The following is an 18,174-nucleotide window of genomic DNA, read 5'->3' as shown; positions in this document are numbered from 1 at the left end:
GTCGTATCTCCAAGGCCGGCCGGTCGTATCTATGCGACTGATTCATAGAATCAGTTACGCATAGATATCCCTAAGATCCGACAGGTGTAAGTGACTTACACCGTCGGATCTTAGGCTGCAATTCCAGGCCGGCCGCTAGGTGGCGCTTCCGTGTCTTTTACGCGTCGAATATGCTAATGAGCATTTAGCCGATTCAGAAACGAACGACCGCCCGGCGTTTTTTTTTTACGTCGTTTGCGTTCGGCTTTTTCCGGTGGAAAGTTACCCCTGCTGTAGCAGGGGTAAGTGCGGCGTATCCTATGTTAAGTATGGCCGTCGTTCCCGCGCCAAGTTTTGAATTTTTTACGTCGTTTGCGTAAGTCGTTCGCGAATGCGGCCGGACGTAATTTACGTAAACGTCGAAACCAATGACGTCCTTGCGACGTCATTTGGAGCAATGCACGCTGGGAAAATTTCCGGACGGCGCATGCGCTGTTCGATCGGCGCGGGGATGCGCCTGATTTGAATAGTACACTCCCCCTAGCCGCGGAATTTGAATTCCGCCGGGGGATTTACGATACGCCGCCGCAAGTTTTGAGGTAAGTGCTTTCTGAATTAAGCACTCGCCTCAAAAACTCAAATCAGATAGGTTATGCGGATCTAAAGATCCGCTAACCTTTATGAATCCGGCCCACTGTGTTCATAGTATGAGAACTTTCTCAGGCTGCAGTTTCGTGGAAATCCACAAGGTGGTGGACTCGGTTATACTGACACATGAAGTCTCTATGGAATACAGATAGGAAGTGATGGTATAAATATGAAGTCCTGGGTGAGAGGTGAGTCGGGAAGAAGTAGAGAGAAGACATTGCTGGAACTGGCAGCAGAGGAGGTAATAAGATCTTATTTTCTATTTACACCCAGTAACCCCGTCATGTCCGTCCTCTTCCTCCATAGTCACTGTGATGTCTTTTATCTCCAGCAGATGATAATACACACATATATAGTGTGGAAACCTAGATTAACTCCTTCAGGGTCAGAACATTTCCCCACTTACGGGGCCGGAATATTCTCTTAATTTTGGCGATGTGTCACCTTCTCACTGGAGATGAGATGAGGAACATACCTGGGTTTGGTGTGAGACTGGTCCACAGAATCTGAACCCCATTGAGCTAATGAGAAACAAATGTTTAAAGAGGATTGTCACCCTGTAAACAAAAATTTTTAAATTAGCAGCTACAAATACTGTAGCTGTTGACATTTAAAAAGCACACACTTCCCTGTCCGAAGATCCAAGGATGTCCTCGCTCAACCCAGCTCTTGGCTGGTCTTTGGGTCCAGGCACGTGCATCTTAATTGTGGGCAGGTGATTGTGACTGCTTGTGGCTTTACAGCCATGTTCCCACCTTGCATGCGGGAGCTGCACTGCACCCGTGATTGGTTCCACAGTCTCCTGGGACCTGTCGCATGTTGCAAGTGGCTGCATAGAAAGAGGGGTGGATGAACCTCTGCTTGGACCGCCACAAGTAGCCGACCGGAAGTTGGCGCAGGTTCCTGCAAAATCAGGTACCCACTCCCCCCCCACCCAAAAAAAAAAGACATTCCAAAAATGGAAGAAGAGGGGGAGGAAAAGCAAAACTTTCCCTTTTGGGTGAAGTTCTGCTTTAACCCCCAGGTCGATTCTGACACTTCTCATACACATGTAAAAAAAGCAAACTACAATACTAACAATGGTAAAAAACCTACATAGGTGGCACTTTAAAAGTCTTTACAGGTAACCAGTTTAGAGTTACACAGGAGTTCCAGAGCTAGAATCATTACTCTTACTCTGATCTTCGCAGTGATACCTCACATGTGTGGTACGATTGCCATTTACGTGCGTGTTTGTATTTGTGCGTGAGAATTGGTACAATAAAACCAATTCTAAAAAAAACTACCCTCGACCCCAAAGACCCAAACAACCGGAGGCCCATAACAGCTCTAAATGTCTTCTCCAAGGTAATGGAGAAAGTAGTTGTACAACAGCTGCAACTGCATTTAGACACCCATAAATTACTCGATCCGTTTCAATCAGGCTTCCGTCCGGGTCACGGAACAGAAACGGCGCTGCTCAAAATATGGGATGACGCTCTAGAGGCCGCAGACGAAGGAGAATCTTGTCTCCTGATACTGCTGGACCTAAGCGCGGCTTTTGACACTGTAGACCACGGACTACTACTGGCTAGGCTAGCTGAAGTAGCCGGAGTCGCTGAATGTGATTTACCCTGGTTCTCCTCCTTCTTGGAAAACCGATCACAAATGGTGAAACTGGGGTCTTTCACTTCTGAAAAACGTACGGTGTCATGCGGAGTCCCTCAGGGATCTCCCTTGTCGCCCGTATTGTTTAATATCTATCTTCGCCCTCTCTTTGAAATCATCAGTAACCAGAAGTTACTTTACCACTCCTATGCAGACGACACACAACTGTATTTCCGCATCTGCAACAAAAAGGATCATTCTCTTGGACTAGAGAAATGCCTCACTCTAAGGCCTCGTACACACGACAGAGATTCTCGGCAGAATTCACCGAGAAACTCGGTCAAAACCCGGATTCTGCCGAGAATCTCTGTCGTCTGTACAGTTTTGGCTCGATGGAGCCGCCGAGGAACTCGACGAGAAAATAGAGAACATGTTCTCTATTTTCTCGTTGTCCTCGTTCTTCTATGGGAGAAGCCGGCCGGCCGAGCTCCTCGGCGGCTTCATCCCAAAACTCGACGAGGAACTCGACGTGCCAAGCACGTCGAGTTCCTCTGTCGTGTGTACGGGGCCTAATAGATAACTGGATGACAAACAGTTATCTTAAACTCAATGGTTCGAAAACAGAACTTCTCCTGTTTCACGCTAACCGGAAAAATCACCCCGCGTCAACATGGACTCCCCCACCCATTCTGGGTAAAACTATCACCCCTAGCACCAAAGTCAAAAGTCTCTGAGTCATTTTCGATACCTACATGACAATGGATGCACAAATAGGGTCAGTAGTCAGCGGATCACACCATCTGCTGCGCCTACTACGCAGACTCACGCCCTTTATCCCGAAAGAGGACATTGCAGTCGTAGTGGGAACAATCATCAATTCCACACTCGACTACGCAAATGCCCTCTATCTAGGACTCCCCAAATACCAAATCACTCGTCTGCAAGTCGTTCAAAATACGGCCGCTCGACTAGTGACTGGGAAAAAACCATGGGAATCAATCTCATCTTCACTGAGATCCCTTCATTGGTTGCCAGTAAAAGACAGAATCACTTTCAAGGCACTCTGCCTAATACATAAGTGTATTCAAGGCAACGCCCCCCAATATCTATGCGAAAAAATAAAAGCCCATAACCCCAATCGCATTCTGCGATCCACCAATCAAAACCTCCTCCAGATACCCAAGGCCAGATACAAGTCCAAAGGAGATCGAAGATTTGCAGTCCAGGGACCTCGCCTGTGGAATGCACTACCAACCACCATCCTACTGGAGTCGGACAACTTGGCCTTCAGGAGAAAGATTAAAACCCATCTCTTCTGAGGTCAAGGGGTTCCTTACCCATGAAATGGATACAGCACCCAGAGGCGATTCAGTTCGCATGTGTTGCGCTTTACAAGTCTCTCTCTCTCTCTCTCTCTCTCACAGGGAAACTGGTTAATTTTACCCCAGATCTCTCCTCTGTCCTCAAAATCATCTGATAAAACCGCAATTGGTTTGATCAGATGCTTTCACAAGGTGGATAATGGCTTGTTTACAACAAACTGAAACTAAAAGTGACAAAATCATCATTGCTTCCGGTTTCATAGACCATAGTGATGATTGGGCAATGGAAGTTCCTCCATCATTTCTATAGTCTGTCGCCCTGACCGGGGTGGAACAAGAGAGCCCAATCTACATGCGTCACTGGGAGCAGACTGCCTATTATCCCCTTGCATTCTCATCCTTATATTGTACAATACGTCCAGATAATTCTCCGCTATTCATCTACAGAGAAATCTGCATGGATCACATGAGCACATCAATGAGGATGGAGGAGGACCGGAGTCACATGACTGAGAGGATTCTAAACCTCACCCTGGAGATCATCTACCTGCTGACCGGAGAGGTGAGGAGGATTCTGGGAGGTCACATGACATCACTCTTATCTCTATTAATAAAACACAGACCTGACCGGAGAGGTGAGGAGGATTCTGGGAGGTCACATGACATCACTCTTATCTCTATTAATAAAACACAGACCTGACTGGAGATCTAAATAGGATTCTGGGAGGTCACATGACATCACTCTTATCTCTATTAATAAAACACAGACCTGACCAGAGAGGGGAGGAGGATTCTGGGAGGTCAAATCAGTACTCCTATCTCTACTAATAAAACACAGACCTGGCCAAAAAGATGGGGATTCTGGGTTTCTAACATGATATTCCTATTGGTTTCCAATACAGAGATTTCCTCCTCTGAAGTCAGGGGATCATATGACCATCACAGTGCCTCCATGTGACTCCCTAAAACCTGAGAGACACAACATGCAGAAGATTCTAGAAGTCACCAAGAAGATGATGGGGCTGCTGACAGGAGAGGTGAGCGGTGCCGGGAATTCTGGGACATTATCCAGTAACAGACAAGGGATGTGTCTGGATGGTGACTGTATCATTGTGTGTGTCAGGTTCCTATAAGGTGTCAGGATGTCACTGTCTATTTCTCCATGGAGGAGTGGGAGTATTTAGAAGGACACAAGGATCTCTACAAGGACGTCATGATGGACAATCAGCCGCCCCTCACATCACTGGGTAAGAGGAGACTTTATTGTAAAGGAGAGAGCAGTACGGAGGCTCCACCAAGATCCCCCATCATCTGATAAACACATAGAAACAATGTATTCAGTCAGTGTGTGTGTTTCCTACAGATGGATCCAGTAATGGGAACCCACCAGAGAGATGTCCCCGTCCTCTGTATTCCCGGGATTCCACACAGGAAGATCACACCATCCCTCACCATTATCAGGTAGGTGGAGTTGAGGGTCGGGAACATAAAGTGATTGAACACTCTGACATGTGGAGACGATGTGTGGACTCTACAAGATGAGATTTTCTATGTGATCTCACATCATAAATACTTACTTATATAAAGATATTTTACAAATTCAGGGGTAGGAATGAGAAGTCTCCCTTCAGTGGTGGCCGGTGGTATTGCAGGCTGTGATAATTGTTTAACTTTTTTTAACCAGCTTATGGTAAGTTCTCTCCTCATTCTTCCTCACCTCGGTTAGTGAGTCTCCATGGGTGTGTGTCCTTGACAATGTTATTTTCTGCCATTCTGTTGGTTTAGGGTGAAGATCTGATGAATATGAAAGTTGAGGGTGAAGTAGAAGAGACGTATGTGAGGGATGATCAGCAATATACGGAGGAGGCTGGAGTGATGAGGACATTCAAAGAGGAGGACACTCCTACAGAGATCAGCACAGGTGAGCCATAATACATTCTTCTGTTATCTCTGCTCTGTTTCTGCACACTGATTGGTCCAGAGTAGTAGATTAGTGATGTCATAGGTTGATCATAGCCACCTTCTTGTACTGATACTCGTCCTACACATTGGGCTGGATTCAGATACCTTGGACGTATCTCTGCGGCGGCGTAACGTATCCGATTTACGTTACGCCGCCGCAAGTTTTTCAGGCAAGTGCTTTATTCACAAAGCACTTGCCTGTAAAGTTGCGGCGGCGTAGCGTAAATCACCCGGCGGGATTCAAATTCGGCGGGTAGGGGGTGTGTGTCATTTAAATGAAGCGCGTCCCTGCGCCGAACGAACTGCGCATGCGCCGTCCGTAAAATTTCCCAGTGTGCATTGCTCCAAATGACGTCGCAAGGACGTCATTGCTTTCGACGTGAACGTAAATTACGTCCAGCCGTATTCGCAAACGACTTACGCAAACGGCGTAAAAATTCAAAACTCGGCGTGGGAACGCCGGCCATTCTTAACATTATAAAAAAGGGGGGGAACTAATGCGCAAATCAACCTAACCACGGGCAACTAAGCTAATAAATATATATAAAATACAACTATTAGGCAGCAGCCACGACGAACAGTGTTCTCACACTGACAACAATAAGAATACAGGGGGTGGGGTGTAATGGCACTTACCAATAAAATATAAAGATAAAAATAGCAATTCCTGTTAATAAAATGTTACTCCAAAGTTAATCAGAAATAAATCCAAATGACTGATGGGTCAATCCGCCACCTGCTGTGGGTCTAAATATGTTCCACTCTAAATAAATCCAAGAATACCAACCAACATTAATAGGTAATGTGGAGGGTACTATGAGTGGTATAATAATAAATACCTAATCAGGTGAACAGATGTGCCAAACTCAGCACAAAGTTGATATAAACATATATAAAATTCAGATAATTAATGGCAAATAGTGAATAAATGCAGTAAAAATAGGTGAAAAATCCATAAAGTGCTTCATCCATTTAAAAGTGCATAGTGCAATAATCTGTGAAATAATGTGAATAATTGTCCCAAACACTGAATAAATGTTGTAGACAGAAATCCTGAAAGTAAATAAATCAATAACATGCACAGGTGGGCATGAACACAATAATCTTTCTGCAGTGAAAGTGTCCCAAATGATCCACCAAGGAATCAAACACAATCTAGTGTAGTAATCAACGTGTCCAGTGCACAAAAAACTTGCAAAATGTGCAAAATAAATAATTGGTCCAAAAAAAAAATTTCAATCAATAATTGTTCTTAAGTGCATATGTGCTTCAAAAGATCCATAAAACATAACTTTAGTGCTTGATGATGAGCGTGCATACGTGCTTGTAGATAAAACCGCCAGGCTTCCCACAGTGTATAGCAGATTGGGTGTTCCAGCCCCTTACCTTACGAAGGCTTAAATATAGCCTATGTGAAGTGCTGCTTAAAGCAGGTCCCACAGCCAGCCTGCTGATCCGATCCCATATACGACAGCTCACAGGGTTAAACGATGTCACTCAAACAGAGAAATAAGGGAAGCCTCCATAGCATAAAATCATTTGCGATTTATTAAATAAAAACAAGTAAACACTCACAGACAGCTCAGCAAGTTCAGCGTGTGTATCCACATGTGTCTCCGCTCTGCGGCCGCGAGCGGATGACGTCACCAGCAACCCTCTGTCCGCAGAGCGGAGACACATGTGGATACACACGCTGAACTTGCTGAGCTGTCTGTGGGTGTTTACTTGTTTTTATTCAATAAATCGCAAATGATTTTATGCTATGGAGGCTTCCCTTATTTCTCTGTTTGAATGACATCATTTAACCCCGTGAGCTGTCGTATATGGGATCGGATCAGCAGGCTGGCTGTGGGACCTGCTTTAAGCAGCACTTCACATAGGCTATATTTAAGCCTTCGTAAGGTAAGGGGCTGGAACACCCAATCTGCTATACACTGTGGGAAGCCTGGCGGTTTTATCTACAAGCACGTATGCACGCTCATCATCAAGCACTAAAGTTATGTTTTATGGATCTTTTGAAGCACATATGTACTTAAAGCGGGGGTTCACCCTTAGAGGGCACTTTTCCCCCTTAGATTCCTGCTCGTTTTTACTAGGGGAATCGGCTATTTATTTTAAAATATGTGCAGTACTTACCCGTTTACGAGATGCATCCTCTCCGTCGCTTCCGGGTATGGGCTTCGGGAATGGGCGTTCCTTCTTGATTGACAGGCTTCCGAGAGGCTTCCGACGGTCGCATCCATCGCGTCACGATTTTCCGAAAGAAGCCGAACGTCGGTGCGCAGGCGCAGTATAGAGCCGCACCGACGTTCGGCTTCTTTCGGCTACGAGTGACGCGATGGATGCGACCGTCGGAAGCCTCTCGGAAGGCTGTCAATCAAGAAGGAACGCCCGCTCCCGAAGACCCATACCCGGAAGCGACGGAAGAAGATGCAGCTCGAAAACGGGTAAGTACTGCTCATATTTTAAAATAAATAGCCGATTCCCCTAGTAAAAACGAGCAGGAAGCTAAGGGGAGAAAAAAATTTTTTTTACAAATGGGTGAACTCCCGCTTTAAGAACAATTATTGATTGAAATTTTTTTTTTTGACCAATTATTTATTTTGCACATTTTGCAAGTTTTTTGTGCACTGGACACGTTGATTACTACACTAGATTGTGTTTGATTCCTTGGTGGATCATTTGGGACACTTTCACTGCAGAAAGATTATTGTGTTCATGCCCACCTGTGCATGTTATTGATTTATTTACTTTCAGGATTTCTGTCTACAACATTTATTCAGTGTTTGGGACAATTATTCACATTATTTCACAGATTATTGCACTATGCACTTTTAAATGGATGAAGCACTTTATGGATTTTTCACCTATTTTTACTGCATTTATTCACTATTTGCTATTAATTATCTGAATTTTATATATGTTTATATCAACATTGTTCTGAGTTTGGCACATCTGTTCACCTGATTAGGTATTTATTATTATACCACTCATAGTACCCTCCACATTACCTATTAATGTTGGTTGGTATTCTTGGATTTATTTAGAGTGGAACATATTTAGACCCACAGCAGGTGGCGGATTGACCCATCAGTCATTTGGATTCATTTCTGATTAACTTTGGAGTAACATTTTATTAACAGGAATTGCTATTTTTATCTTCTTTATATTTTATTGGTAAGCGTCATTACACCCCACCCCTGCATTCTTAACATTAACTACGCCTCATATAGCAGGGGTAACTATACGCCAGAAAAAGCCGAACGCAAACGACGTGAAAAAAAAGCGGCGGGCGTTCGTTCCTGAATCGGCATAAATCCTAATTTGCATATTCCTCGCGTAAAAGATACGGAAGCGCCACCTAGCGGCCAGCCTGAAATTGCAGCCTAAGATCCGACGGTGTAAGACACTTATACCTGGCGAATCTTAGGGATATCTATGCGTAACTGATTCTCTGAATCAGTCGCATAGATACGACCGGCCGGACTCAGAGATACGACGGCGTATCAGGACATACGCCGTCGTATCTCTTTCTGAATCCGGCCCACTATTTATTCAGACATGATTTTCGTATAGTGATGAACTGAATGTTCCTGGATCTAGTTCAGGGCGAGTTGGTCAAACTTGCTGGACTCAAACCCCGTTGGAGTGAATGGGGGCTGAATCTTAGTAATTTGTAATGGCCATTTTCTATGCTAATAGGCAAGGGATTGTCTAACAAATTGGGGGCTGGGCACTGCCCTGGGAGACATGTACCAGGGTCGCGCACATCGCCGCGTCGACGTCACCGCGTATGTTTTCCGCTGGGATTTTGATCTGATGGTGTGTACAGCCATCAGATCAAAATCCGGAGCAGAAATGTCCGATGGAAACGGACATCCGGATATCCGCTCGTGTGTACAGGGCCATAGTGCGCTTGTTGGCAAGCGGTTAATAGTCTTGTTGGGATGAAAAGTAAGGAGGAACATGGAAAACTGAAACACTTATATTTGCAAGAGAAAATACTTCTCCAAATACCCTCCAGTGCTGCTTGTCACCTGAAGCCTAGGCCTATTGTCACTTGTTCTATGCGAACAGCTCTACAAGTCTGGATTTTGAACCTCTTCTTTATCGGAGATCACATGACCCAGTGCCTAGGCTGTGGTTGTGTGAAGAGCATTGTCACGTACCTGGTGATGGGAGCCCAATGTGCAGGGAGCGGCCTCTCGTAAGCCTCCGACTCAGAAGCCCCTGGTAGAGCAGACAGGGGGTCAAGAGTGCAGAGGGGCACAAGTGCCTAGTAGTTGGCTTAGTAGTCGCTGGAAGCGGCAGCAGGATGAAGCACCGAGGTCCTGGCAGGATGCTGGCAGCAAGCTGGAGTGGAGGTGCAGCACTTGTGGAACAGGAATCAAGCAGGTGAGGCAAGCCGGGTCAGCACAGACGGACAGATCAGAGCCAGAGCAAAGTCCAAAGGGGTAGTCAAGGTTCAGGCCGGGTCGGTATAACAGGCGGGCAAAGACAGAGCCAAGGGTAGAGCAGGTGTGGTAGTCAGACGTAGCCGGGTTCAGAGGCGGGTTGCAAACAAGAGAGGTCAGAGGAAGCCGGGTCAGGTAATCCGGAAACAGGTTCACAGGTGCAGGTTCTCCAGGGAAACGCTGTAGACTGGACAGCAAGTTGGTGAGGGATCAGACTTTTTATATATGGAGTTTTGGCGTCAAACACTGTCATCGTGCGCGCGCGCCGTGCATGCCACCGACGCGCGCATGCACGGGCAAACACGCACCACCGTGCACGCGCCGGGAGCGGATTCTCCTGATACTGGAGGGTCGTCCATGACAAGCATGCACCTCCCAGTCCCCCATTGGTTCCTGCTCTCCTGACAGGGCTGTGTAAATGTAGAAGTGATCTGGGAGGAGGAACAAAGCACCTTTGGCTAAAGAGGGGAAGGCACAGCTGGTAGGGACATATACAGAGAACATCTGGTCACTCAAATCTACCTGATCCAGATGGAATCTTGATTTAAGTGATCTAACCATCTTGTATCTATTGATCATGTTTTTATATTTTTCCAGGACACGTCATCAAGAAATCCTCAAAGGATCTTCTCACTTTATCTCCAGGCTATGAAATGGAAGATGAGGACATCACAAGAGATTGTGCAGGAGAAAAGACAATGAGCTCCGCTATGGATGGAGGACTTCACAGTGTGGATAGATCGTCAAATCCCTCTGACTCTGAGCAACCTCGTACTGTGAGGGATGGTGCCGGAATTCAGGGGGAGGAGAAATTTTCCTGTCCTGATTGTGGGGAAAGTTTTAGCTCCTTGTCCCATCTTTACACGCATCAGAGGATTCACACGACAAATAAGCCTTATTCCTGCTCTCAATGTGGAAAATCTTTTCCAAATAAATACAAACTTGTTAGACATCAGAGATCTCACACGGGGGAGAAGCCATATTCCTGTCCTGAGTGCGGAAAATGTTTTCCGGAGAAGTCCAAGCTTTACAGACACCACAAGGTTCACACGGGTGAGAGGCCGCATTCCTGTCCTGAGTGTGGGAGGCGCTTTTCGCAGAAATCAGACCTTGTTAAACATCAGAGATCTCACATCATGGTGGAGACATCCAGCTACAGAAAATCACCAGAGAGATGTCCCCGTCCTCTGTATTCTCAGGATTCCACACAGGAAGATCACACCATCCCCCACCATCATCCGGTAGGTGGAGTAGAGGTAATAATCAAACAAAATTTAGTTTGAACTAAAAATAGCTATCACCTCCTATTTAAAGGTCAACGGGCCAGATTCACGTAGGGCAGCGGCGGTGTAACGTATCGTAGATACGTTACACCGCCGCAATTTTTCATCGCATGTGCCTGATTCACCAAGCACTTGCGATGAAAACCTACGCCGGCGGCCTCCGGCGCAAGGCAGCCAATTTAAATGGGCGTGTGCCATTTAAATTAGGCGCGCTCCCGCGCCGGACCTACCGCGCATGCTCCGTTTCCGAACTCCCGCCGTGCTTTGCGCGCCGTGACGTCATTTTTTCGAACCGCGACTTACGCAAACGACGTTATTTTTAAAATTTCGACGCGGGAACGACGGCCATACTTTATACAGCAATACGATTGCTGTGTAAAGTTAAGGCACCAAAAAAACCGACTAACTTTACGACGGGAAACTAGACTAGCGGCGACGTAGCGAACGTGAAAATCCGTCGGGAATCGCCGTAACTCCTAATTTGCATACCCGACGCTGGTTTACGACGCAAACTCCCCCCAGCGGCGGCCACGGTACTGCATCCTAAGATCCGACAGTGTAAAACAATTACACCTGTCGGATCTTCTGGCTATCTATACGTAACTGATTCTATGAATCAGTCGCATAGATAGAAACAGAGATACGACGGCGTATCAGCAGATACGCCGTCATATCTCTTTTGTGAATCTGGCCCGATATACCTATCTTCAAAAAATGCATATAAAAGGGGCGTAACTACAGGGGTCGCAGGAGTCACCATTGCAACCCAGCCCAATGCTCCAGGGTGCCTGTGCACTTGGACAGGAGGGGTCAGCATATAGAGGAGCCGATGCCCTCCATGTTCCCCCTTCAGTCGCTGAATGCCTACTTCTTCTCCCCTCCCTCCCATAGGCATTCAGCGGCTGCAGGAGGAACATAGAGGGCATAGGCTCCTCTATATGCTGCCCCTCCTGTCCAGCTTCCTTTTGCTGCCTGTGGCCCCTCTCTTGTCTTCTAGCCCCCCTCTGATCCTCCCTGGCAACTTCATCACTGCTTTTTACAGATACAGTACCTTGAAAAAGTATTCATACCCCTTGAAATTTTCCACATTTTGTCATGTTGCAGCCAGAAACGTAAATGTACTTTATTGGTATCCCAATTTTGTTATGAATGCCTATGGGAGGGAGGGGAGAAGACAACACAAAGTGGCACATAATTGTGACGTTGAAGGACAATAATAAATGGTTTTAAAAATGTTTTACAAATAAATATGTGAAAAGTGTGGGGGGGTACATTTGTATGCCCCCCCCCCCCCAAGTCAATACTTTGTAGAACCACCTTTTACTGCAATTACAGCTGCAAGTCTTTTTGGGGATGTCTCTACCAGCTTTACACATCTAGAGAGGGACATTTTTGCCCATTTTTTTTTCTTTGCTAAATATCTCAGGATCTGTCAGATTGGATGGAGAGCGTCTGTGATCAGCAATTTTCAAGTCTTGCCACAGATTCTCAATGTGATTTAGGTCTGGACTGTGATTGGGCCATTCTAACACATGAATATTCTTTGATCTAAACCATTCCATTGTAGCTCTGGCTGTATGTTTAGGGTCGTTATCTAACGGGTTTTCTTCTAAGATTGTGCTGTATTTGGCTCCATCCATCTTCCCATCAACTCTGACCAGCTCCCCTGTCCCTGCTGAAGAAAAGCATCCCCATAACATGATGCTGCCACCACCATGTTTCACAGTGGGGATGGTGTGTTCAGGTTGATGTGCAGTGCTCGTTTTCCACCACACATAGCGTTTTTCTTTTAGGCCAAAAAGTAGAATTTTGGTCTCATCTGACCAGAGCCCCTTCTTCTACATGTTTGCTGCCCCTCCCCCCACATGGCTTCTCACAAACTGCAAACAGGATTTCTTATGGCTTTCTTTCAGCAATGTCTTTCTTCTTGTCACTCTTCCATAAAGGGCAGATCTGTGGAGAGCACCACTAATAGTTGTCCTGTGGACAGATTCTCCCACCTGAGCTGTGGATCTCTGCAGCTCCTCCAGAGTTACCATGGGCCTCTTGGCTGCTTCTCTGATTAATGCTCTCCTTGCCCGGCCTGGTCAGTTTAGGTGGATGGTCATGTCTTGGTAGGTTTGCAGTTGTGCCATACTCTTTCCATTTTCAGATGACGGATTGAACAGAGCTCCGTGAGATGTTCAAAGCTTGAGATATTTTTTTATAACCTAACCCTGCTTTATAATTCTCCACAACTTTATCCCTGACCTGTCTGGTGTGTTCCTTGGTCTTCATGATGCGGTTTGTTCACTAAGGTTCACTAACAAACCTCTGAGGGCTTCACAGAACAGCTGTATTTATACTTAGATTAAATTACACACAGGTGGACTCTATTTACTAATTAGGGGCCAGATTCAGGTAGAAGTGCGGTGGTGTAACGTATCATAGATACGTTACACCGCCGCAAGTTTTCATCGCAAGTGCCTGATTCACAAAGCACTTGCGATGAAAACTACGCCGGCGGCCTCCGGCGTAAGCCCGCGTAATTTAAATGGGCGTGTGCCATTTAAATTAGGCGCGCTCCCGCACCGGACCTACTGCGCATGCTCCGTTTTGTAACTCCCGCCGTGCTTTGCGCGAAGTAAAGTCGGTTTTTCGAACGGCGACGCGCGTAGCTTAATTCCGTATTCCCGGACGGCTTACGCAAACGACGTGAATTTTTAAATTTCGACGCGGGAACGACGGCCATACTTTATACAGCAATACGATTGCTGTGTAAAGTTAAGGCACCAAAAACGACGACTAACTTTGCGACGAGAAACTAGACTAGCGGCGACGTAGTGGATCGCCGTAACTCCTAATTTGCATACATGACGCTGGTTTACGACGCAAACTCCCCCCAGCGGCGGCCGCGGTACTGCATCCTAAGATCCGACAGTGTAAAACAATTACACCTGTCAGATCTTAGGGCTATCTATGCGTAACTGATTCTATGAATCAGTCGCATAGATACTCTGAGAGATACGACGGCGTATCTCCGCTGTGAATCTGGCCCATGGTGACTTCTGAAGGCAATTGGTTGCACTAGATTTTAGTTAGGCATCAGAGTAAAGGGGGGCTGAATACAAATGTACCCCCACACTTTAATTATTTTCTGACATGAACACATACACAGATTGAACTAGTTAGACTGGTGTCTTTATTCAACCTTAACAGCTATGTAACTTCGGCATGCAGGGTAACCAAACTAGGACCTTTTTCTTGTATGCAATCAAGTTTGGTGCTACATAGGAATACAATGGTACTTTGGCCTTGGTTGCCTTTTCTGCTGAAGTTTGCAGAACTTTCACTTGAATGAGGTCATTGTCTTGCCTTCTTAGTGTCCAGAATCTCTTCCATCCTATGGAAGTGGCACTTCATTATTTGGTTGAACTGTTTTACTTGCTCAAAGAAAGCTCTCTCCTCATTCCTCCTCCACTAAACAAAGTCCTTGCCCTTGTTAGTGAGTGGCTATGAGTGTGCATCCTTGACAATGTTATTTTCTGTCATTCTGTTGGTTTAGGGTGAAGATCTGATGAACGTGAAAGTTGAGGGTGAAGTAGAAGAGACGTATGTGAGGGATGATCAGCAATATACAGAGGAGGCTGGAATGACGAGGACATTCAAAGAGGAGGACACCCCTACAGAGATCCGCACAGGTGAGCCATAATATAGTCTTCTGTTATCTCTGCTCTGTTACTGCACACTGATTGGTCCAGAGTAGGGCGGGAGATTAGTGATATCATAGGTTGATAATTAGAGGTCGACCGATATATCGGCAGGCTGATATATCGGCCGATATTTGGCCGTTTTGGAGAAATCGGCATCGGCCGATTTTCATCCAAATTAGGCCGATATTTAACATGGCCATTGGCGGTGCCTCAGCTCCGGAGCTAGGCCGAAGCCACGGCCTTTCCTGATGCTGTGACCGCGGCGGCAATCCGTGGATCCGTGGATTGACGCCGCGCTCACAGCATCAGGAAAGGCCGCGGCTTCGGCCTAGCTCCGGAGCCGCGGCCATCTTGGTACACCCAGTGCGGCGGCCCTCCCCTCTGTTTACACCCAGAGGAGGAGGGGCCCGCTCGCTGACATCTGCTGATTTTTCTTTTTTTTTTTTTTTTTTTTTTTTTTTTTTTTTTAGTTTTAGGAAGTCGGCAGCGGGCCTGTAGCCGCCAATCAGCGGCCGCCGCTGCCGACATCCTCCACTCTGGGGAAAAAAAACGTCCCCTGACTGCTGCGCGCCCTGCCTCTGCCTACAAGCCCCAGAATGCAGCGCGGGCCGGTAAATGCTTTTTTTTTTTTTTTTTTTTTTTTACAGTGGATGATGTCGGCAGCGGTGGCCGCCGATTGGCTGCTACCGGCCCGCTCTGCATTCTGGGGATTGTAGGCAGAGGCGGGGCAGCGGCATGTCAGGGCCAGGGACGAATAAAGACAGGTGTTAGGCTGGTGGGCATTGATTTGTGAATGACATTGGGCTATACTGGTGGGGACTGGTTGGCACTGAGGTGATGACTGGTTGGCACTGAGGTGATGCACTGGTTGGAACTGAGGTGACGCACTGGTTGGCACTAATGTGATGCACTGGTTGGCACTGATGTGATGCACTGTTGATATGCGCTGGTGGGCAATGATGGGATGCACTGGTGCATTGATGAGGTGGCACTGATGGGCTGCACTGATGAAGTGGCACTGGTGGGCACTGATATACACCAATGGGGTGGCACTGATGGACACTGATAGGCTGCACTGGTGGGCACTAATGAGGTGGCACCGATGGGCTGCACTGGTGGGCACTGATGTGCCACTGACAGGCTGCACCCCACCTCTCCACCCTAAACAATTATCTCCTCCCCACCTCTCCACCCTAGGTTTTTTGAGATGAGGAAAAAAAAATAAAAAATCGGCCTAAAATATCGGCCGCAAAAATCGGCAACACATATCGGCATCGGCCAGAGAAAAACCCATATCGGTCGACCTCTATTGATAATAGTCACCTCCTTGTACTGATACCCGTCCTGCACATTAGATCTTCTTTTCTCTCAGGTAAACCCACTTCTCTGTGCTGCAGACACTATTTATTCAGACATGATTTTCGTATAGTGATGAACTGAATGTTCCTGCTAGCCCCAATCACCATCTGTGATTGAGAAAACCCCAATCAGTTTGTGGAATTACTGTTGAGCTTCTGGGAACTTTGATGAAATTATTCCTGAACCTTTGCATCCCTTTAATATTGAACCCCTGCACTATGTGTCCTTTCTTTATCGTTACATCACGGGACACAGAGCGGCATTCATTACTATATGGGTTATATGGAGTACCTTCAGGTGTAGACACTGGCAATCTTCAAACAGGAAATGCCCCTCCCTATATAACCCCCTCCCATAGGAGGAGTACCTCAGTTTTTACGCCAGTGTCTTAGGTGTTAGTCATGGTTTAGCTTGCCTCCGCATCCTTGGGATTAGGTGAGCTACCGGTTCTGTCCAAAAAAGCCTGCGCGCTAAAGTGGTCAGTAACCGGACCCCAAACCCTTGGGGTATAGCCCATAATGCTTTCTTTTTAAGAGAGCTGGACCCTGGGCCCAGAACTTAGAAAACCTTTGGGGCGCCTAATGTTTTCTGTTTGCCAGGGTGCTGTATGGGCCCAGGACAGTGGATCCTTCATGGAAGAAGAAGGTTCCCAGGGCCTGAAGGTCTAGACATCCCCACGGAGATGGGGGAAGATTGGACCTCTTGCTTGGCAAAGTCCTGCGGCATGGAGCAGGTAAGTAAGGGGAAAAACCTGCGGGGCTTGGCTCTTAGCAAGTTTTTTCTGGGAGGTCACAGGGGACATGCCTAAGGTTATGCATTGCATCTGGCAAACCAGTCACATATCATGAAGATAGGATGGCTCTATATGTTATATTTCCCCATAAAAAAGTGACCTCCCTGGTAGTGTTGGAAAAGCTGTGAGTGGGGCCTTTTATGTACAAATGTATGTGTGTGTCAGAGAGCTATGCTTACCTGCAAGCCTCCAGGCGATGCTCTATCCAGTCCTCTCCCTCATGCCTGCAAGGCAGGCAAAACGCTGACCTCCTCGTGTGTTCCAGGCCTGCGGCTGCAGGAACAGAGAGGCCCTTCCTCCCAACCCCCCCCCCGTCGGCGGGCGCGCGCGCGGTGCGCGTGCACGTGTTATAGACGCATTTGGCGCCGTTTTAGCTGGGGGGGAAGGGCGGGTCAGTGGTTTAAAGGAAGGGGCGGCCCTTCCTTAGATGCCACAGCTCATTCATTTCTCTGGCTTAAGGGAGGAAGGACTGGAGTGAAGCACGGGGCGCTGAGGACACACAGTGGCCAGAAAGAATACTACAGTCTTCAGAAGATTGTGGTTTAGCCTAGGAATAGGCTGGTTTTCTTTTCCATCTCATAGTCTTTTCTTTGGCAATACTACTCAGGGGGATAGAATGTTTTTTCTTGCCTAGATTGAAAAAAAAAAAAAAAAAAAAAGAAGAAAAGTTTTTCTTTGAAAAAAAAAAAAAAAAAAGTGTCATCTAGGGTAGAGGAAACATTTTTTATTCCCCAAACAGGTGTTTGGGCATTTAACTATTATAAGTCCCAGGTACCAATAAGTAGCAGGTGTACCTCGGTATTGTACCATGGCATCAAGATCAGAGGGTACAAAAGGTGGGGATTCCCCCGCAGAATCTGAGGTCTCGGATAGAGCTATGCCGCTGCTTTCCCCACAGGGAGCCTTTGGGCCATCGGGATCTGGGGCTAGAGCTGACGCGAGTCAACCCAACCCTAAGGTGGTCACGGAGGAGGTGTTACTCGCCTCTTTAAATGAGATGCGGAGAAGCATGGGAGAAATGATAGCCGCAGCCATGCGGGGTAGTAAGCGGAATAGATCTCCGTCACCCGTGCGCGGACCCTCGGAAGAGGAGGT

General features: G+C 46.8%; 1 protein-coding gene across 1 annotated transcript in view; it reads left to right on the top strand.

The window, feature by feature from the left end:
- Window positions 1-18,174, top strand: part of LOC120935916 (oocyte zinc finger protein XlCOF7.1-like) — a 120,102-nt gene that overhangs the window by 34,613 nt on the left and 67,315 nt on the right. The window contains exons 6-8 of the mRNA XM_040347945.1: window positions 5,322-5,457; window positions 10,550-11,193; window positions 14,780-14,915. Coding sequence (XP_040203879.1) covers window positions 5,322-5,457; window positions 10,550-11,193; window positions 14,780-14,915 — 916 coding nt within the window. The remainder of the gene's footprint in view (window positions 1-5,321; window positions 5,458-10,549; window positions 11,194-14,779; window positions 14,916-18,174) is intronic.

This window comes from Rana temporaria, chromosome 4 (genome assembly GCF_905171775.1).
Source record: "Rana temporaria chromosome 4, aRanTem1.1, whole genome shotgun sequence".
Taxonomy (NCBI): Eukaryota; Metazoa; Chordata; class Amphibia; order Anura; family Ranidae; genus Rana; species Rana temporaria.
This window is presented reverse-complemented; position numbering and strand designations above follow the sequence as displayed.